Below are 23,687 nucleotides of genomic sequence, written 5' to 3' on the forward strand. Positions count from 1 at the left end.
CCATCTTTCTCTCCCAAACATCTACCATGTGTCGTTCCTCTGATGGACTCATTCCTGATCCTCTCCGCCCTGAACCTCAACATCTTCATCTCTGGGTCCTCCAGCTCTGCCTCCTGTCTTTTGGTCATCTTCAGTGTTTGTAGAGCGCACATCATTGGTCTCACCACTGCCATTACAAACCTCACATTTACTTGTTTGTCCATCGGTTGGTCCCGTAAACTAGAGGAAAGTCGGCATGGATGCGTCACATCTGCGAGTCTCTACGGGAATTCTAATTTCATCTCACGTTGTTCGTAGTTTTCCTGAGAAGTTGGAGTTTGTCGGGATATAATATATATAATCAGAAGTGGTTACGTCATAACCGTGGGTTCATCTGAGAAAGACATAAGAATGTGCTTTTGTGGAGTTTACCAGTTTTAAACGGTGATGGTGGATTTGCTTGTATGGATTATAAAACATGATCCTGAGTGTGAGAGAATATATTTACAGTTTGCCATCCAGTCCTTCTGTTGCCTCTTTGTTTTCCTCGGCGCCGGCGAGGGTGAAATGACAGGGCCGGCCTCAGTGCGGACGTCCGATCCGCCCGCCGACGCCGCCACGTCTCCGAAGGTCCCGTAAACACAGACGCCCCGGGGTTTATGTGAATCCACTAATCCCCAGGAGCTCCGGGGGTTTGATTACGGGGATCCGGAGGCTCTTGGTCACATGTCGGTCCTCCTCCACAAGCCACAACACCCGCTGGATCTCCGTCTGTCTAGTTTACGGGAAATTAAATCGCTTGAATTTGCCGCGGGGCTTTTTACGATGGGACGAATTCTCTTTCTCGCAGGGGTCGGAAATTATTTCGGCTGGCGGGACACGTTTCTTATTTCATGTTTTTTGCGCAGGCCAACTTGGTATGATGTAACTTCAACAAAATGAAAATTCCAATTTAAATAAAATTTCAACTTTAGAATCGTTAATTATCACGTAAATGTACCGACATTATTTTGTATGTAATCATCCATACAAGACTAAGAAAATGAAAAAAATAAGGAGTTTCTAAATTCCGTATTGATTGAAAATACTTATTAAAATATTCAAAGCAAATAGTTTGGCGGGCCGTAAAATACCAGGTCTGCTCAGTCGGGCACTTTAAGTCGATTTTTCTTCGATTTGAAGTATTTATTGCCGAGTTGCCGCAGCATTTTTGAACATCCAACCACTCATTGAAACCTCAAGTAGACCTCATGTTTGGGAATATATATTATAATATTATATACGATATGCGGTTTACAAAAAAATCCACACACCAAAAGTGCCCCTAAAAGAAAGATCATTTATTTTACTCAACTTATTCTCACATGAGGTTTTCGAGCAAACATAGGCTCTTCCTCAGATGACGTTTTTTTTTGTGTGAAAATAAATGTAAAATAAATGATCTTTCTTTTTGGGCCACTTTTAGTGTGCAATTTTTTTTCAAACTCTCCTGTAGTTGAGCATACAGCATGGCTGCTCTCACCAAATATAATGATATAATATTCCAAAGCCCTGGTAGTTATATACTTTTTATGATCTAGCAACCGTCCCTAACTGGGCAGCTGATGTATTCATGTTTTTTTTCCTTTTCCTGCTCTACAAACAGTGACAACGACCAAAAGACAGGAGGCAGAGCTGGAGGTGGCAGGGATGAAGATCCTGAAGTTCTCTTTGGGAGCGACCAGGATGGAGAGGATCAGGAATGAGTCCATCAGTGGGACGGCATAAGGTAGATGCTTTGGAGAGAAGGTCTGAGATGGTTGGATCATGTACATGATCAACATAGTCAATATATTGGTAGACGGAAGCTGGAATCGGAGGTCAGGAGGAAGACCAAAGAGAAGATGGATGGATGTCGTGAGAGAGGATATGAAGGTAGTTTGTGTGAGAGAGGAGGATCCAGAGGATAGGGTTAGATGGAGAAGGTGGATTTGCAGTGGAGACCCCTGAAGGGAAAAGCCGAAAAGAGTAACAAGAGTTTGTCACAGGGGTGCAGGACATGTATGACTAAGACAAAGTGATGACCGAGATGGTTTGGACAAGAACGCTCGAAGGAGGATTCGCTGAAGGGAGAAGCCCAAAAGAAGGAAGTGGTCAAACTAGAGCTCTGTTGGCGCTTCTTCGTGACCTTTGACCTCAAGAAGAAGTTTCCCACGCCTCATTTATCACTCTACCCCCCGGCACACACCCTCCTGCATGCCAACCCCTTTAGCGCCATGAAACCGACACTCTTCATGTCTGAAAACATTTAAAAACAGCAAATCCATTTACAAAGACAACAACCATAATAATAATAATAATCATTTTAAAAATGAATCAAGGTAAAATAAATAGAACACAAGGGCTGGGATTATAACATAATATTATAATATAAAAAATAAATATATAAAAATGAATGGATGGATTAATGTAAATATATAAAAAATAATCCTACAGCTAAGCAAATATTATTTCCTGTCGGACTAATAAAAAAAGGATTCTGCGCACGTGCATCGGGAATATTCGTCTTCATGCCGATACCCCGGCGCTATCGGAGTAGCGGGCCGATACCCGTGAATCCCATCAGGCGTGATTACATCTGATTATCGATCGCGAATCAATGACGATAAGTGTTCCGACGGCCGACCCGCTCTTTGTTCAACCGAAGAAACGGCGAGGGTTTGGATTCCGTGGGCGGAGCGAGTCAGGAGAAAGACTCCGCCAGTAACTCCATTAGCGAACCCTCCCCTCCGACACCCCCCTTACCCCCCCCCCGGCCCGGGGCGACCCGGAGGAGGATCAATCATCGTCCGGGTGACGGATGAAGGATTCTCACCGACCAGGAGGCTAATCATGTTTGTCTTTCAGCCTGATTCACTTTTCTTCCTCATTATAGTTCTGTCTGAAGCCGCTCCTCGTCCCCCTCCTTCCGGCTTCTCCACCGTCGAGCGCCGGAGACGACGATCAATAGCTATTTCTACGCCATGGTTTGCTCTTAAGTTGCTCTGTGTGTGTGTGTGTGTGTGTGTGTGTGTGTGTGTTTATACACAAATACACAGCGGTGAAAAATGACCCAGATAAAAAAAAAGAAGGAAAAACTGACTTAAGTGTGAAAAACAACAACAAATATGGACACCGCAACCTGAGTAGGATGTAAAAATAGACAAAAATAATAAATAAAAAGACAGGAAAAGGTCACCTCAAATGTCCGGACTATAAGACGCTTCTTTTTCCACACGCTTTAAAAAACTGCGGCTTCAACAATGAAACAATTTGGATTTTCGGTGACTAACAAGCTTTAAACATTTAGCCTCCATCAGCCGCTTGACTCAGGAAGAGTTGGAACATCGAGAAAAACCAAGCTTTCACCTTCTCATCCATCATTAGAGACCAACAACTACCCTTGTTTCCAGACTGTTAGCCGCTACTTTGTCCCAACGCTTTGAATGCTGCGGCTTAAACAACAAAACGGCTAATTTGGGTATTTTGGGACCATAACATTTAGCCTCGTCACCTCGGACCGACGAAACCAGAGGGAAATTCTGAGGTCGTCCAATTCCGACGACGAAGAAGACGACTTCAACGGTTTTAGCGCGCGGGAGGAAGACCGAGGTAGACATCGGCTGGAAAAGGAGAAAGGAAATTATTATTCATCTTTTTCACCAGCCGTGTTACAGCCACTGTTCGGGAAAAAGGATTTCCAGATTTAAATATCTCTTGTTACAACGTGGACACCTGCGGCTTATAGAAAGGTGCGGCCCTTATATGTACACAAAGATTTATTTATTAGGTTGTATTCAGGTGCGCCCAAATGTCCAGAAATTACTGTAGCCGAGAATTTTCAAATATACGAGAATTGAATTCACCGAAATATTTATCAGCGCAAAAACAAACCAACTGCAAGAGCAGAGATAAGGGAGCGCTCTGGAGTTAGCAGAAGGCTAACGGTGTTTTCAGGAAATCCGCAGGTCATGAGATTGGATTTCTGTGTCGGAGTGAACGAAATGCTCCTCCGAGCTGCCGTTTCTGTGCAAGGAAGCCGTGAGAACATCGGGAGGACCTGCAGGAACGAGGACGAGCTCCTCCCCACCGAGGAGTTTCCTCCCTGTGTGTTTGTTTCAAACGTCCCCGGGAAGCTAATAGCTCTTTTAGACTAATCGTTGTCCCTGATGTGCTTTGTCTTGCGGCCGATGGCGGCGTGCTAATTAGCGGGCGAAGGCGAGCGGCCGCGGACTGAAAGAAGGTCAGGAAACTCTTCTGGTGAAACTCATTAGACCAACCAGATGAATCAGTTAAACAACTCCATTTCTCACCGTTTGTCCTATTTCACCCTTTGAGTCCATCCGGTCCTCCTCCTCCTCCTCCTTCTCCTCTTCTTCTTCTTCTTGGATCCAGGGGAACGGCGGGTGACTCGGCCTCATGAGTGAGACGGCCCCATCTTCATCTTCTTCTACCTTGGATCTGCTTCTTCTTCCATCATCATCCTTGTCAGAGAAGGGTAGCTCCCAGTTGATGTAAGCTTGTTCCTCTCACGTATGAGGTGGCCTCCACCGCTTCTTCTTTATCTTGTGAGTAGAGCAAGACCAGAAGAGCGAGTGGACCCGGTGCCATCTTCAGCCAAACCACGGCATCCAGGTGCGTCCTGGTGGTCCTGGTGAGCATGGGTGGTCGGGATGGCTTTGGCCGTGGGATGTTCAGTTGCTTGCGAGGATGAACGAAGCTCCGCTTTTGGTTTGTGGAGAAGTTGGAGAAGCGTCATCTGCAGGTGGAGTCGGGGATTTTGATGCAGGTGTCTCTGCTGACTTGGTTAGCGACCGAAGTCACCCTCCTCAGGAAGGTGGCGTTACCCCTTTACATCCTTGTCTGGATGTGAGTCTACCTTTTGGGTCGATTATATTGACTACGTTTAAGCTCTCAGATCATAAAAGTACCTAAAGAACATTCTAAGAACTGTCCATCTTGGATTTCCTCCCAGGAACTGGCCTCCTCCAGGGGGTTGCATTGTCCCTGGTAGCAAGGGAACCCAAAGGGACTGGTGTGACAAACAATCGCAAGGACGAGGAAAACCCCTCCAACGAGGTTGCCATGGCAACCATGTTCAGCAATAACCATGGAATATCAAATGGGTTCAAGCGGCGTAGCAGACCTCAAGAGCTTGGACCACTTCATCAGCTCACTAGAGACCACAATAGTTTTTGAAGGAGTTCCTGGTAATGGGTGAGGCTTATGAGCTCCACCAATCACAGAGCATCTAGGACAAATGACTTCCTGTGGAATCGTCGAAAGACCCCGGCTTGGAGTTAGAGCTAAAAGGCTTCTCGGAGCTAGCGTCCCAGGGCCTAGGGCTGCACAAAGAAGAGGCGTACCTCCTGAAAAGGTTAGAGCAGCTACAAAAAGTCCCTCCAGTGCAAAAGAGGCTTTTGTTCCCTCTAATATAAAGTGCTTTAGTCGTGGCAAAGATTGGCAGTTACTAGGATGAATCCACGCCGAACTCGGAAGAAGTTTTACGCCGTCCTGCTGGTCAAGAGCGTCCTTCAGCAAATGCAGTGATCAGGAAGAGTACAAGTCAGAGAGAGTCATGTCCCAAATCAAGAAACATACATGTTGGTCTTTTGCAGAGTCGAACCCTCCGCACTTTCATTGGTGAAAGTGCCCTAACCCCAACCCTAACCCTAACCCTAACCTCTTTTAATCGCCCGAAATGACTACTTTTTGGTTTTAGACCGAAGAATAGGGATCTATCCGTCTAAGGAAGGGTGCCCGCACTTTGTCAGGGAATGAGGTATCGAGGAGATCACCAGATTTCATCGCAGAAACGCATTCGATTCATAAACATCAGGAACCCGTCGTAGTTCGGCAACGTCATCTCCTGTCTCCACTGGAGTCCCTCCAAAGCTCCAAACGTCCGTTTTCAGCTCCGGGTTTTTATTGACAAGTCAAGGCGTCCCCAGTGTTTGACTTCATTTCCAGCTCTAAAAAGGTTTAATAGTTTTTTTTTTTTTCTCTCTCGGGCTCCTAATGAGGAAGCAGTTACCTCAGCCGTTTACGAGGGAAAATATTCCTCAGCCTCGAGTCGGGGGAAAGGAAAAAAAGTCACATGTTGGGCGAGTCGGGCTTCACTTACGAAACCTGAGCCTCTCGTCCGAAGAAAAACAGCACCCTGTGTGTTTACCCTTTGAATTCTAGCCTAGCATCGCTAATTAGCTGTTATTGCTAATCTCCAGGTGCTCTACTTACAAGGCAATTAGCACGTCTCGCTGCGAGCTCACGGACGCAGCCCAGCGTCAGGACACCACGCCTCCGCTTGCTAGCAGCAAGGAAACAAAGTCCATTCATTTACCTTTATTTCTTTTCCCCCTGCAGGTAAACAAGGGGTGAAAGTGAAATGGGAACGACGTGATCGACCAAAATCACCAATGTGGAGTCACTTGTTTTTTCCAAAACTCGTGGATGAATGTTTGGGATGAAAAAGGCGGAAATTCGACGCTAAATGCTCTGATAAAATAGGTGAATTTACCGAAAATGAAGTTCGGCAACAATCAAGATATGAGTAGTAAATGACAGCTTCAAAAATTTTTAAAAATATTGAAATCCAACCTTTTATTGTTGAATTTTTGAAACACATCTCCTTGACGAAACCGGACGACGGCTTATTTTTTCCACATGCTAGCGAACGGCTAACGACTCTTTTTGCTGTTCGATCATTGATTTGAAGTTTTTTGACAAAAAAAGCAAACAATTTGCAGAACCCCTTCCTTCCTCCGGCTCCCCTTCAGCCTTCGGCCACTCCTGCCACGGCAACAAAAGCAAATCCGAAAGCGATTTAGGCGTGATTGGGTTTCGTCAGCTTTAAAATCTATTCTCTACGTCTCGACCGGGACGCCGAGAGCGGCCCGAGGGAGGCCAGGAAGAGGAGGAGTAAATCTCGGGGATCTTAAGCCTGTTGTTTTTGGACCGGATAGGGGCGGGTCGTCTCGGCGGCGGGAGATTAATGTCTCCAGACGTCGCCGACGCTCCGTCGTATAATTCAGAGCCCGCGACACTCTGAGCGCCCAAACCAATCTCGACTTTTCAAATGAAAAGATCCTGAACCGACGCTGTCTCAGGGGACTGACTAATAGCCATAAATTATTCCATTTAAAAAAGATAATAAAAATTTAAAAAACCTAATTTGAATTAGAAAAAAATCAAAAAGGGTCTTCATGAATTTTCACAAATCACTTTAATGCTGAATAATTCATCAAATGTTAATTATATTTATTACTATTATATTTATTATTATTATTTATTATTATTATTATTAGTAGTAGTAGTAGTAGTAGTAGTATTCAAGATTACTGTACATTATTATTATTATTAACATTATCACAAATTTATTATTATTATTATTGTTGTTGTTGTTATTATTGTTATTATGTATTATTATTAAAAATATTAAAATGTATTATAGTTATTATTTCTGTTATTGTTATTATTATTATTTATTCCCATTGCATAACGAATGACATTTGGATAGTATTCAGGGCATTGTAAAAATAAATCTGGTTCTGCAAATATTGTGTTTTTACCGCCAAAATATTGCCGGTATTTTTCCCTAAAATCCTTTTCTCCTGCATGCGGTATTTCTTACTAAATGAAGCAACAAACAGAGTGTTTGAGAGGGTAGTTTACATTACAAAGTGTCTAAATCCTTCAGAATGTAGGCCACGTTCTTCTCCCCTTTAAACGGCTGCTTAATGAGCCTCCGGCCTGCAGGCAGCTAACGAGGAAAAGCCCGGCCTGTGTTTTTCTTTTTCTTTTTTTTTTAAATTCCTCTCCTTCCTCCCACTCCCCGTCGCCATGACGCTCGACGACCGCCGACGCCGGCGTTTCCTGCTCTGATCTGCGTCCGTCCGCCACGCCTTGGGAACTCGTCGGGCTGAATGGCTGCAGATCTTCGAGCTCTTGTGGGTCAATGGGAAGCCATTCAGTCTCACGCTAGTTTTCTTTTTTATTAAGAGACGATTTTGCAAATGTGTGGTTTTTTTTTCGTTTTTTTTTACAATTTCATTCAAATTTACAAATACAATTTCAATGAATTTCATCCAATTCTTTTGGAATTTATTATTATATTATTCTTACTTAATAATTATAACGATTATTATTAACGATTATTAATATTATTATCATTATTATTATTGATGTTGTTTATCAACATCATTGTCCTCTTCCTTATTATTATTATTACAATTAGTACTATTATTATTGCTGATGTTTTTATTGTTATTATTATCTTTATCATCGTTACCATTATTATTATCATTATCATTGTTGTTGTTGTGGTTTCTATTATAATTAATGTTGTTACTGTTGTCGTTTATCAACATCATTGTCCTTTTCCTTACAGTTATTTATATTATTACTGATGTTGTTATTGTTATCATTATGTTTATCATCCTCACCCTCATTATTATTTTTAACATTATCATTATTATTATTATTATTATTGTTGTTGTTGTTGTTGTTGTTGTTGTTGTTGTTGTTGTGGTTGCTTTTATTATAATTATTATTAATGTTGTTGTTACTGTTGTTGTTTATCATCATCATTGTCCTTTTCCTTATTATTACTATTATTATTACTGATGTTGTTATTGTTATCATTATCTTTATCATCGTCATCCTCAGTATTATTATTATCATTATTATTATTATCATTATTATTATCATTATCATTATCATTATCATTATTATGGTGGTTGTTGTTGTTGTTGTTGTTGTGGTTGCTATTATTATTGTTATTACTATTATTAATGTTGTTTTACTTTTATTTTTTCAATTATCATTATTTTTAACCTTATTATTATGCTGATTTTGGGACGGCTTCCTGCAGCAGGTGAAGGAAGACGTTGACAGATGGCAGTAGTTGTTGTCTCGGCCCCAGCGGGGGGCGAAGGTGGCCCCCCTCCCCCAGCAGGGTCCTCCTGACCCCCGGGGGTCGTCCTAGCCTTGGGGGTCCTTTTCCCCACAGACCCCCCGACTCATCAGCACCCCCCACCCCGACTGACAAAATCTCTTTACCAGACCAACGTCGACCGACGACGACCTCCCAGACCCCTGTGGACTCCCGGGACCCGGGTGGACTCGGGTCCCGGGTCCTGGGTGGACTCCCCTGGCAAAGCCCGGACCCCCGTCTGACGCCTGATCCACAGACACCCACGCACATCTATGCTCATCCGACCAGGTGAGCTGGAAACACCTCACTTTGTAACAACCTCCTCAAAAAAATCCAGGCAGAAGAAAAAATCTAACATTTCTGTGAACATTAACAAAAATTACAAGGAAATTAAAAAAAAAAAGAAAAAGATGTATGGGTTGATGATGGTAAAAGTAAAATGGATAATTCAATGAATAAAAGGATAGATAGATAGATAGATAGATAGATAGATAGATAGATAGATAGATAGATAGATAGATAGATAGATAGATAGATAGATAGATAGATAGATAGATAGATAGATAGATAGATAGATCGATAGATCGATAGATAGATCGATAGATAGATCTCTACCATGGGGCTTAAATTAGAAAAAAATATATAATAAGGGATCGATCTATTTAAAAGAAGCAATAATAAAAGCTAGTGATTTTATTTTATTTTATTTTATTTTATTTTATTTCATTTTATTTTATTTTATTTTATTTCATTTTATTTTATTTTATTTTATTTTATTTCATTTTATTTTATTTTACTTTATTTATTTCATTTTATCTTATACGCCAGATTTCCCATCAGAAAGAATGACCAACTCAGGGTTGGAGCACCAGCAGAGATCATTACATCACATGGAAAATCTGCAGGAGCTTAAAATGCTTAAAAAATAGAAAGTATCTGAAAATAGTGACGAAATGTATCGGAAAAAGAAAAGAAAAAGAGGTGAACCAGAGAGGGATGAGGAAGCAGTTGTGAGAAAAACCATCAGATAATTGGCAAAGCGCAGGCGGAGCGTCCGGAGGCCCCCGGGGGCCCCCGGGGCCGCCAGCAGGAAGGCGCCACTTCCAGGTCGGGGCGCACCGGCGTGATCGGGCCGATTTGGAATATGAGCGCGGCGCCCGTCGGCCCGGACTTTTGTTCTGAGAGGCAATAAGTGTAAATGTGAGCAAACATAAATCACATTTCAATAACGGCGTTTCAGGACTTCTGTGTGTATAAACAGGCGCATTTGTATCCCGACGCCGGCCGCCTCTAATTCTCCAGGGCCGCCGCTCCGCAAATGGTCACATACATCACGCCGTTTACGGCCCGGCCCGGCGAAGACGCCTTCAATCGCGGCAGACAGATGCGGCCTGTCGCAGGAAATCCTGCCGCTCGTTTGAATCCATTAAGCGGCAGCCGGGGCGGCGGCTCGGGCCAGGAGACCCGACCAGAGAATAACTTCACCGCGTGCCAGGGCTTTATTTGTCAGCTGGAAAATAAAGTCGGGCCCTGGGAGTCAAACCCCCTCCGCTCCCTTTCACCGTTTTCGTTCTTGGCTGCTTCGACCCGCCGAAAACAGGCTTCTTCATGCACGCTATGTGTAGAATCTACACTGTGGCGTTTGAAAATAATCATTTCATTAAAATCTGCTTTATTCACTACATTTTCATGCATTTTTTAACCTTTTTTTTATATTTTTTATGAGGAAGTAAAAAAGAGAGGACGCCATTTTTGGTTTGCAGCCGGTGAATAATTGAAGTTGTTTTTTCCCATCAATACAAAAAAAGAGTATTTTGCTTAAAAGCAACCTTCGACTCGACAAAGTGTTTTGTCGCCTGCAGGAATCGACTTTTCTCCGCAGTTGTTCATTGATTTAAAACACATATTTTGTTTCTACACAGCATAAAGACAAAAAAAAAGATGCCGCGTTAATTCATTTTTCTATTTCCGAAGGGTCGCGTGGCTCCCGCTGTTTTCTTTCCTGCGAGGAAACCGAACCCTGGACTGGAACGCCGCTGCTCCTCGTGGTACGACCTCCTGACCTTTGCACTTTACGCTTCACGTTTACTGTTAAATATAAGAGTGCACTTTACTGCTGATTTGCATTGTTATTATTATTTTGTTCATTTCATGTCTTCTCCATGCCTGTGTGTCCAGTCCATGCTGACAGTAACAGAATGGACTTCAAGGCAGGAAATGAAACCCCAATTTTTTTTTTTTTTTTTAATAATTAACATAAAAAGTCCTCATACAAATTGAAGTCTTGGGGGAAAAAAAAAAAAACAAAAAAAAAAAAAAACTGGATGGTATTTTTAAGAAATCGTGTCACACCGAACAAGAAAACATTTATTATGGGGGGGGGGAAAAAAAAAAAAAAGAATTCTTTCAGGATGGTGGATTTGGATGCCGGTGCTGTAGCGAGGGTCCGCCGGCGGGTGACGGTCTGGGGGCCCCCAGGGGGGGGGCGGTTGATCCTGCGGCACCTGAGTCGGGTCTAATTGAGTGGGAAGCCTGTCGTTTCCAAAGCGGAGCTTCATTATACGCAGCCCATTTCCATAGCGGCCTCTGGGAAGCCGGCGGGCCGCCGTGATAAATGGTTCTATTAGCGGTCCAGATTGTTAAAGTGTGATATAACGGATCGGAGAGGGGCGGCGGGCCCATTCATTGCCCCGCCCGCCGCGACCCCCCCGACACAGACGCCCGCGGCAAACACCTTGTTTTATGTGTAAATAACATATTAAAAGTGGGCATTAGCCCCGTCCTCTGATAGAGAGGAAATTGCGGTAAATAAATAACGGCAGGCGGGAATATAAAGCGGCGCCGGCGGAGAACGGAGGCGGCCGTGACTCAGTGACAGCGCCTCCGAAGCCAGACGGTAAAGCATCCCGGGCTATAAACCGCCGCGGCGGATTGGAAGCGTTCGGGTTCAAGGACCCCGTCTCATCCGCCGCTGCATATTCACTTATCAGCGGGCGGCAACAGGAATAATAATGCATATTACGGCCGTAAGTGATTGCTCTGTCTCCACACGGTGGCAGCCGCGCCCCTATCTGATTGGTCGGCCAGAATCCGGGGCTTGTTTTGAGATGGAAACCAGACGAAGAGTAATGGAAGGGTGGCTTTTTTCGCTTTTTTAAAGGAGGGGGAGAGATTAAAAAGTCGGCGGCGGATGTCGCTAATGGTCACGTAGGAATACGGAGGATGTCGCATCGGCGGTCGAAACCTCGCCGGGGTCAAAGGTCGAGGCTTCGTTTTCGCAAAATAAACAGCCTTTCTTCTCGGTTCGGGAAAAGTCACCTTGGCGCCAACGGACGCTAATTCATCTTAAACTCGCAGCAAAGTGAATAAACACGATGTGAGCGTTAGCGAAAAAAAAAAAAAACAATGTACTTCTCAATAGTTGGGAAGTCCTAAAAGTGAATCGTTGCCATGGTAGCCATGAAAAAAGACTTTCATATCCCGCAAGGTATATTTGTGGATTATTGTAAGACGGGTGCGACCAAAGTCCGGCCCGCGGGCCGAATACGGCCCGTGTCCACATTTCCACCGGCCCGCAAATCTGTCGTAAAATCAATAATAAAATCAAATACGGTCGGTTTTTCTATTTCATATTTTTTTTAAAATCCGAGTCCAAAATCAAAATATTAAAAAACACTGCATTTCTCCTCTTTGATAAGGAGCATCTGGACCTCAATCAATAATATCACGGTTAGGGTCTTTCGAATTTAGATATTCATAGTGAGCATTTAATAGTGAATAATATTAAGTAAGTATTATGATATTAAATAATGATAATAATAATCAAATGTTTTTTTTTCCTCATCTTATGTGGTATTAAATTATAAGACAGTGATTTGGGTAAAACCATGACAAGTTTGCCATTTACAATCAAAAATGTCATGAAATAGTTTATTTGCGTTTAATGTTCGTCCCTCCACATCCGACCCTCTTTGCAAAACGTTTGGACGCCCGTGTTGTAAATACATCGATTATCCGCCCAAATACGTACGAGGAATAATCAGTCGACGGTTTGTTGAAATGTGTGTGTGTGTGTGTGTGTGTGTGTCGGCCTGTGTTCAAATATTGACGAGGACGGCGTGGAACGCCGCCGCCGTGGCGTGTAAAAGCGTCCCTTATCAACATTTAATGCGCGGCTCCTTCATGGTGGCGGGACGCGGCGTTCTCACGGGGGGAGGAGGAGCGGCTCCGGCGACTCATCTCCATTTCAAACGGCCGGCGTGGCGGCGGCGGCGGCGCTCCCGTCAGCACGCCGCCCTCCGAGGTGAGAACGCGGCGTTTTACCCTCATTACAGGCCGCTTTCATCAGCGCGTCACCTCAGCCTTCACACACACACACACACACACACACACACACACACCAGTGTGACACGCTGCAGGAGCGGACAGGTTTCAGGAAGGTTCTGGAAAATCTGGGCTGATTAAACGGCGTCCGAGGGAAGGAGGGCGGCCTCGGAGGTTTTAATTGGATGGACATATATACATGCATTTATGCTGGGATTTTTTTTTTTTTAATCCATTTTTTTTTTTTTTTTTAACCAAATGTATTTTAATTAACTTTTGCAATTTAAGATGACAGTATTTTTGAGGTGATTTCCTGCAAACTGCGAGGCGTGTAAACTGTTCATGGCGCTTCTACTTTCTTTTCTACTCTTTCTAAAGTGAGTTGGAGCGTCATCCTGGTCGCCGCTTTCAAAAATGCGATTCCTTCCACAATTTCCTCCGATTTTTGTTTGCCGACGCTCCTTCCGGACGGCTGTCGGTGGAATCATCATGCACAATAATTCTCAATATGTGCATCAGATCCATTTTCTTCTGTGTAATAAATATTCCCCTACTTGTACACAAACAGAATCATATGCATGTACTTGTAAATACGCATGTATACACGCTACATCTATTTTTATTTATTTTTAATAAAAATACATAAAATATATTAAAAAAAATTTACATACCTTTAACTATATTTTTATTTTTTTTTTATATAATTACCGTTCTTTTTATTTTGTTTGTATTATTTTTATATATATATTTTTTTATATATTGCAAAAAAACAAAAAAGTAATTTCCCTCTGATTCTGCATGTGAATCGTGTTGATGCACAAAGTTACAAACCCAAACACGCCAACTAGTTTATGAATTGATGGTTGTTTCTGCAGCCCGACAGGCCACCGGGCCCTTCGTTACTGTCCTAATGTCACCAAATCACACGTTTAATCTCCATTTCAAAGGCGGCGCGTCGTAGCTCTGGATCCCCGTCGGTCCCCGCGGCTCCGTGTCGTCCTTTTCTACTTTTGGTAATTCATGGTCTTTATACTCTGGAGGTGAGAACAAGCTCTTTCAGCCTCATTATGCCCGGCTTTCATCACGCGCTCCCCGACATCTTTAAAACATGGGTTCTCTCTCCGAGGCGAGAGACCATCGCTCTGCATTTAGTTCAACAACACAAAGGCTTGTTCCCACCTGCCCCTCCTCGCCTCCTGTCAGCTCGTCGCGTCGTCAGCCGCCTCGCCGCCTCGCCGCCTCGCCGCCGCGCCGCCTCGTCAGGTTGATTAAAACACAAGGGGGCGCTCCGGGCCCCGCCGTTTGACCCGATGACCCCGTATCCCCGATAAAATGTCACGTGATTAAAAAGCGCGAGTAACCTTCCTGCCAGCCGGCGTCTAATAATCTCTAACTGGAAAAAAAATGACAAAATGATACCTGATTTACTTCAAAATGAACCTGAAAGGACATGAACACGTTTGAATTCAAATGTGGAGACGGCGAATTTCCTTAAATTTAACTTAGAAATTTCTAGTTGGAAAATGTATTTAATGACTTTTCCAATGAATATTGGAAATAAGATATGTCTAAAAAGCAAGAAAACATTACAAACAAACATCTTTCAGACAAAATTCCCAGACAATGTTCAGTTATTTCCCGAAAACATCTCTAAGGACATTGGAAAAAGCTTTTGACAATTTGAAAAAAATCTTAACCTCAACAGCAAATTCAATTTATTCGCATTGAATTCTCATGAGTCCACATTAATCTTTGCGCACGTGTTTTTACTTCTATATTGTCCTCAGATGAGGACAATATTTAAGTATCTTTAGCACCTGCTAGTGGTTGAAAAAAGAAAATACCCACAACAAACTGAAGAAAAGAGCCAATCAGCACGAAGCGGGGGATAACATCAAAACCTCATCCTATTATTCTTATTATTCTGATTATTAATCACTAACCACACAGTTTAATCGCCAAATAAGTGTTTCCCCACCGCTGTGCCGTGGAAAAATTGGTCCAAAAATGATCCATTAAACGGAAATAATGGAAAGAGACAGGAAATCTTTTCCTACCTGATAACCCAACACAATAACTCACTAATCAGTTACTGCACTACATCACCTTGCCACTTTGTATATTGGTAAATATGATGTGACTGTTTTTTATAGATTATACTTTAGACTTTTACATTTTATTTTATTTTATTTTATTTTATTTTATTTCATTTTATTTTTATTTTATTTCATTTTATTTCATTTCATTGTATCTAATTTAATTTAATTTAATTTAATTTAATTTAATTTAATTTATTTTATTTTATTTTATTTTATTTTATTTTATTTTATTTTATTTTATTTTTATTTCATTTCCTTTCCTTTCATTTCATTTCCTTTCATTGTATGTCATTTCATTTCATTTCATTTTATTTTATTTCATTTCATTTCATTTCATTTTGTTTCATTTTATCTTATTTTATTTTATTTTATTTTAAAGCGAGAGACTCAGAGCAGATGAATGCTGTCTCTCCTCAGTTCCTGCAAGAATATTAGTTTGTGTTCAAACAGCAAACAGGACCAGATTTCACAGCAAGTAAAAATTGACGCTACAGTTTCATTTTTTGAAAAAAAAAAAGGTTGGGAAACACCGGACGTCCACCATTCTTATTTCTTTTATGAAGTTATTATTGTCTCATTTCAGCTATTAGCACGTAGCCTTCGGCGCGAGTGTCGATCGCGGCGACGGACCGACCGTCCCTCCCAGCGAACCCCCTCCGTCTCGGATGATGAAGCCGTCGTGTAAAAAGCACGAACCACGCCGGTTAAATGAGGTAACCGCCGGCAACCCGGCCTCCGATCGGTCTAAGATACGACCGGGTGTCGCCATGGAAACTCACCTCTGGCCTCGGAGGACTTCTTCAACACGTCCCTGAACCCGCTGCCGTCCATCTTGTCCTTCCTCTGAGCGACCCGGGACAAGGAGGTCTCCATGGCCCGCCGTCCTGGAAGGAGACACAGATTATCTTCACGTTCCCGCTGACACCTTTTATCTCCTCAAAGCGTTTAATATTCAGAGTCGCGCCGTTTCGTGCTTTGAGAATATTTTATTACTGCCGGGCCTTTATTTTATTGAGTTGCGTATTACTGATGGATGAGGTACAAAATAAGTTTTTACTTTTTAAAGGGCTCGTCGGGTGAACAAATAGAAACGTGCCAGAAGGGAGAATCTGTTTCGACCGAGACGAAACAGTGCATTTACGTGCCTTTACATTATTATGAACCGCACGGCTCTGCATACGTGCAGTAAAATCTTTACAGGAGTACAACCAACCGTATATATGCAGTAAAATGTGTGTGTTTAGTACATGTGTACGTGCACATACATGATCGTGGACTCTATCTTCTCCTTTCAGACGCTCCCTGCAGGGCTCACAATATGTAAAAATATATCTCGATGCCTTTGTATGTATGTTTGTATAGATTTTTATATGTATATATATGTGTATATACATAGGTTTACGTATACATATATCTAAATGTGTGTCTATAAGGATTTATAGGTTTAGGTATCTGCATATTTATATGTATGTGTATAGTCATATATATGTTTATTACGTATTCTTATATGTATATTTATGTCTTTTTTATCGTATGTATATGTATATATATGTTTACGTATATGTATGTGTGTAGGTGTATATATATGTACATTTATATATATGTATATTTATGTACAGTATACATACCTGTATGTGTATATATATTTTTTTAATGTACAGTACATGTATGTGTGTGCATATATATATATATATATATGTGTGTGTGTGTGTGTGTGTATATATATATATATATATACAGTATATGTGTATACATATATGTTTATATACAGTACAGGTATGTGTATATATATGTTTACGCACAGTATATATATATACATAAATATGTTTATGTACAGTACATGTATGTGTATATGTATACATCTAGGTGTATGTATATAGGTTGCGTATCGCAACTTTCTTAAAACAATTGCATGAGTAATTTTTGACAAAAATGATATTTTTTCTGCTTAAATCAACTCCTGAACCAACTTATGGATCACTTACTCGTGTTCCCTGAAAAACTTGAAAAAAGCATTTATTTTAAGCGGGTGAAGATATGTATATGTCCTGAACTTGGGATCAGCTATGTAGCATGGAGGGACCTTCTTGAGGTGTCCTGGACCCGAAGATGTAGGACGTACAATCGAAACCCCGACGCTGAGCTGCAGGCTGTTGGCGGCTCATACAGGTAAGTGGGCCGCTAGCCTGCTGCTAGCCTGCCGCTATCTTGCTGCTAGCCTGCTGCTAGCCTGCTGCTAGCCTGCCACGTCTGCTGCTAGCCTGCTGCTAGCCTGCCACGTCTGCTGCTAGCCTGCTACTAGCCTGCCGCTAGCCTGCCACTAGCCTGCTGCTAGCCCGCTGCTAGCCTGCTGCTAGCCTGCTGCTAGCTGCCTGCTTCTTTGTTTTAGAGCGCCAGCTTACGGCCTGGATTGGGCTTCTAGACGTGTTTTTACCTCGGAGTTTGGCAAAAGGGACGGTTACGCCGTGTCCGGTGTGTTAATGGGTGTATATGCACGCTCAAAAAAATAAATGGAACACTAAAATAACACATCCTAGATCTGAATGGATGAAATGCTCTTCTGAAATTCTTTGTTCTTGACATAGCTGCATGTGCTGACACCAAAATCACACCAAAATATTTTAATATTTGAATAATATAATTAAAAAAACAGCAAAAAAATCTAAAATGTTTACAGTAGCCGTATCATTAAGAATGAATGTGAAACTAAAAGAAAATCATGCACGTCAACAAATGTCTAACTTCAGGCAGGGACTGTGAATGACCGGCAAATCTCCTGATATTTTTTAAGATATCATTTTATATTTGACTGTCATTCATTTGCTAAAGTTTCTCTTTCAAAAAGTCAGAGAGAAATGGATTTAAAAAAATTTGAAAAAATGACAAGAATATCAATAAAAAATAGGATATTGAGATATCTCCTGACACTTTTAAAATTGATAAGCAAATAAATAGATGACTTACTTCATATAAAATAAAGTCAAAGAAATTTGCAAAGAAATCAGCAAGATCAGATTCAAATGATCTTCAATGACAAAACAATGGCAGCAGAAAAATGACTTCAATCAACAACTTCCTTAAATCTAACAAATCACCCGCAAACAAATACGGACCATAAGTCACATCTCCTCTGAGCAACACGCTCACACACACACACACACACACACACCCTGCGAACATATATTCACATCACAGTTTTATTTGTCTAACATTACTCTGCATTTATTCCATTACTTCTTCTTCTTCTTCTTCTTTCGGCTTTTCCCGTTAGGGGTCGCCACAGCGAGTCAACTTTCTCCATCTAACCCTATTCTCTGTATCTTCCTCTCTCACACCAGCTACTTTCATATCCTCTCTCACTACGTCCATAAATCTTCTCTTTGGTCTTCCTCGAGACCTCTTGCCTGGCAGCTCCAATTCCAGCATCCGTCTACCAATATATTCACTATCTCTTCTCTGTACATGACCGAACCATCTCAGTCTGGCTTCTCTGACCTTCTCTCCAAAACATCGAACATGTGCCGTCCCTCTGATAGATTCCATTACTATTGTTGTTATTGTTATTGTTAAGGTGGCGGCTATTGTTGTTGTTGTTTGTCATCATTTTTTGATTGATCATTATTATTATTATTGTACTGTTTATTATTATGGCTATAACTGTTATTGTTGCACTTTTTCTATCATTGCTATTATTGTTAATGATAATAAGTATCTTCATCATATCTCCTATAAATATAGCTTCATTTTATGAGGATATTATTTCCATTACTGACACATTTACCCTCCGATGCGAGCAATGCCTGTCTGCTGGTATCAGCTAATCCCATTTAAACTAATTTAACAAAGTATTTATTTATAATCCGAGGCTTCTGCCTTTCGATCATCACGCCATCGTGATCAAATGTTTATAATAGCGTCATCGATATTTTGTCCCATCAAGTGTAGGTCAAACTCAAATACACAGTGGGACAAAATTCCAAAGTGGGACAAAGCGGCGAACCAACATTGATATTTATTGAAAAAAAATCTTCCTCTGGATACAACAATGAACATCTTCATGTGGGACCAAACATGATCCGCTTAAAAACTGGATATGAAATAAGCAAAGTGTAACACTTTACAATATGTAACTTAATATTGCACGCGTGCAAAATCCAAATTCAAATTGAAAAACTAAAACTTAGAACCGGGTCGTTAGTGGGATTTCTGCTGCCACAATAAAACTAGCCTTTCCAGCAGCCTCACTTTGTGAAAAGGCTTTTTTGAACACAGTCGGTTGCGAAACCGACCCTCTCGTCAACTCTTCTACTTTCCGCCGCCCTCGAGTCACGTCCAGGTGTTCGCCCTCGTCTCGCCGTTTGCTTTCATAGCGTCGTCTAATGTTGGTTTCCAGCCACATTGCCGAACGGTTCTGTCTTTTCTGTATGGAAACAGAAATTCTGCCTCCCGCCTGTGCAGAAAGATCCCGGTTTCCCAACTTTTTATGACGACTGTCAGCAGAGGAGAGGGTGATTTTTGTGCCAAAACAGCAGCGAAGCATTCTGGGATTTGTAGTATTAGCGGTAGGCTAGATTAGCAACGGGCTAGCTCTTGTAGTCCTTTGGTTCGGCTTCACTGCGGCCCAAATTTAGCCCGCGGGCCAGAGTTTGACCCCTGAGCTCTGGACCCAACCTGGGGATTTTACAGCCGCGGACCACATCAGGCCCGTTTTGCTTTATTTTCCGGCCCGCCAAACTATTTTCTTTGACTATTTTAACAAGTATTTTCAATCAATATTGAATTCAGAAACTCCATATCTTTTCCTTTTGTTTAATTTTGTATGTATTACATACAAAATAATGTCGGTGCATTTACAGGATCATTAACCCTCCTGTTGTCCTCGGGTCAAAATGACCCGTCAATGTGTTGGACACAGGGTGTATACAGAAAATGAGGACAACAGGAGGGTTAATGATTCTAAAGTTGAAATAAAATGTCCCAAAAATTGAATATCTAAATTGCAGTTTTCATTTTGTTTAATATACATGATATGTCGTTGGCCCGCGCATAAAAATGTAATCAGAAATGTGTCCCGCCAGCCAAAATAATTGCCCACCCCTGTGCCAGACATTGGATTTGATGCTTTTTAATGCTCTTTAACACCTTCATTTTTGCAAAAATTCGAATTAACGGCTTTTTGACGGCCCGAAACCCTGGTAAGAGCGAACGATTCTCTCGCTTCAGGATTAATTGCGCAGTATTTTAATCTCAGGTGAAGCGAGTCACCTGAAGGAGTCCCGTGACGCAGTAGGAATTATCCGTCAGGAAGGGGCGTCCGGAGGAGGAAACCAATGCCCACGCCTTCACCCTCCTGCTCGTCACGGGATGAAACCGGCTTTGGCTGCCCGCTGAATTATTAGAGCAGCTCCTGTCAGCCGAACAAACGACTCTGTCTCCGCTCAAAAGGTCACGACGCTACGGAGCAAAACCGCGGAGAGTCACTTCCTCCGCCGCCGCCCCCTCCCCTTCCACGGGACACTTGCCGGAATTTATGGCGAGGCCCGACACCTATTCTCCTTTGAATAATAGCCGTCCCGTAAAAAGCGGCCCAGGTCGCTGTCGGAAATAGAATGGCGAGGGGGTTGTTTATTGTGCGGGGCTCCGAACACAAGTGGAGGCTAACGGTGACATTTCGATTTATACCGACTTCCACGACTGTTAACTAAAGACGCGGCGGACGGATTCCCAAGAGGCCACGCGTGATGAAGACCCTTGTTTCTTTCCCTGTTTGCCCTTTGGTAGATAAAAAGTGATAGGACAGATGGGGACCCCCTCTAAAAAAACAAAAACAAACAGGTAGACACTTGAGACCTGTGGACGTACTTCAAACTCCTGCGCCGCCTTTCCGTGTCCTCTAGTGGGCGTTTTGGATCGCAAGGATCTGATTCAGTGTGAAGAGTCATCGCTTTCGAACGGGAAGCCAATGTTCGCAAAGTCTTCTGATGCGCCGCTAGCTCTGATTTATCCGAAAATAAACGAGCATTTCCATCCGTACAGACGAAGAACGTGACTCCGTAGTTTTCTAATGCAAATTAAATAATACAAGGGATACTAACGGCAGGAGCTAATGTTGTTTTGTGACTGCTAGCAAACAGATGAAAGCTGCATTAGCATCGCAGGCTATCCGGCTGCCGGGTGATGCTTGCACACACAAGCTAACGCTCTGCTAACTGCTCAAGACTCAAGATAGCTAGCGGCTCTGCTATACAATGTCGCACCAAAAGGCAGAAAATGTAGCTGTTCACAATAAAATGCACGAGACGCTGGTTTCTTTACCACATAGCTGAATGGATGTAATCACCTCTTCGGTTCAGAACCGGGGCATACAAGTCATTTTCCAACCAGCTGGTCGGCTCATTACAAACTGGCACCACCGGTGAGTCGGTGATTTCATCTAGCGTTGCTATTTCAGCGAACCCCGTCCAGACTAGCTCCTGAGAGCGAAAGTGAAGTGGTAGGAAATTCTGACAATTAGCAGGTGAGCTAGCACCTCTGATGGGCACATGATAGCACTGGAGGACCTGTATGATGGAGGGGTTCTGTTTGTTTCAGGAAAACACTGCTCTGGGTCCCATGAGGTCAAAAACAATGTGAGATCCAGCGGCAGTCTGCCATGTTTTTCCCAGTAGACTGAAAACGCCCGACCGGTGGAGCGCTAAGCTACTCAGATGGAGGTTGAATCATTGACCATCACATTTCTTCCACACTTTCTACCCGTTGCTGGTCCAAGCTCATCAAAGCATGAACAATGGAGCAGTGGATCCGGTATTCTCGGGCCCGACAAGTGACGCCGTTCTTGTCAAGGCCTCGACGGCCTCGCAAGATGGCGTCATTCTTTTCTCGAAGCTCCGGTTCGGAGGTTCTCACAAGTCAAGGACAAGGACTTGGCAGAACTTGTTTCTTGGGCGGTGTTTGAGAACTAATGTGGGATTGGTCAGAAATCCAAAGTGGGCGTGGTTAATGCAGGAAACAGGTGTTGTCGTGCACACTTCTGCTGGCCCAAAAGGTCGTCCAGTGATGGACAGTTATGAGGACAAAAGTACGAAGGGTTGAAGGATGAAAATCTACGCGACCCATCAAACGTAACGACGCGCAAATGGACAGAAACTGTCCGACGGAGGCGCCCGAACGTCCGTCCCTCAAGTGGTGATTGCAGGGCCTATGAGGACTTCCCCAGTTCTGCAGAGGTAGTTATGTAATGACCTTAATTCCATAAACAACATCAACTGCATCGCTGTCTTATACAGACTGAAAGTACAAAAACACAGGGAGTTCAAGGGTGACGAGATTGACTATTGCACTTCTGCACTTCTTCTTCTCGGGCCCGAGGCTGCTTCTTCGGGTATGTAGAACTAGGAACTATGGCCTCAGTTCCTCAAAGCATTTGAGCTCCAACTCTGACGCAGGGTCTTCTCGTGGTTCCAGAGGAGCTCATGTGACTTAGGTGACCGGTGGAGCTCAAAAGCCACAGCCGTTACCAGATACCTCTCGCGGATCCTGGAGTGTCGTTTTTAAATTGCAAAGTGAGGCGGGTTCCAAGCTCTGTAACCGATAGTCCGTGGTTATTATTCCTACCGTGAAGAACTTGAACCTCCCGCTCCCTGTTTGCCCCATGCCTCGTCTTCCTACTCCACTTGAAAACTAAAACTAGCTCTTTCGGGAAGCGGTAGCGTCCCCGGTCTTGGGAGTACAGCGAGTCCAGCGGCGCATGTTGTATTTCTCTGCCGAGTAGAAGGTCTGACATGATCCACGTCCTCGCCACGTCCCTCCTCCACCAGCCCTCCGCCTACGCCGAGCTGACGACAACCCGACAAGGAGAAGGTCCTCCGACTTAAAAGGAACGCTAATTACAAGACACTTGAGATGGAGTTCAAGAATAAGAGGCGGCGGCGGCGGCGGCGCGGGGTCTGCGCATCAGGACATTTAATTATCGGCCTCGACGGATAAAACGGCGACCGCGTGCCGGCCGTCGCACCGAAGCAGCGGGGATTCCAAGGTGTAGCGTTCAGGCTCGTTTATGCTAACATTTGTGAAAAGGTACATCGGTTTCAAAATGACTAAAATGTCACTTAGCTGCCACGGTTGCTAAGCGAAACATCCACTCGAAGGCAGCGCAGAGTTCACTTACAAGCTCGGAGACACGGAAAGAAGCAGCGTTGTGGACGGAGAATTCTTCTCCGCGGTTCTTTTGGTCGGTAAAACTGTAAAAACTACGGGTTTTGGGTTTTCTTTATATCGTGATTTAAATCAGGGTAAAATATGGCTGATCAGCATTCAATGTTGTCTAAACCATAAAA

General features: G+C 43.0%; 1 protein-coding gene across 1 annotated transcript in view; it reads right to left on the bottom strand.

Annotated features, from left to right (window-relative positions):
* The window catches only part of LOC147233627 (transcription activator GLI2-like), a 68,631-nt gene extending 45,497 nt beyond the window's left edge, over nt 1-23,134 (bottom strand). Inside the window, exons 1-2 of the mRNA XM_086147417.1 lie at nt 23,020-23,134; nt 16,131-16,235 (exon numbers count right to left, since the gene is read on the bottom strand). Coding sequence (XP_086003543.1) covers nt 16,131-16,235; nt 23,020-23,134 — 220 coding nt within the window. The remainder of the gene's footprint in view (nt 1-16,130; nt 16,236-23,019) is intronic.
* Nucleotides 23,135-23,687: the final 553 nt, after the last annotated feature.

Source organism: Fistularia commersonii, chromosome 6 (genome assembly GCF_037954325.1).
Source record: "Fistularia commersonii isolate RoL2024-O1a breed Wild chromosome 6, RoL_Fcom_v1.0, whole genome shotgun sequence".
In the NCBI taxonomy this organism is placed as follows: Eukaryota; Metazoa; Chordata; class Actinopteri; order Syngnathiformes; family Fistulariidae; genus Fistularia; species Fistularia commersonii.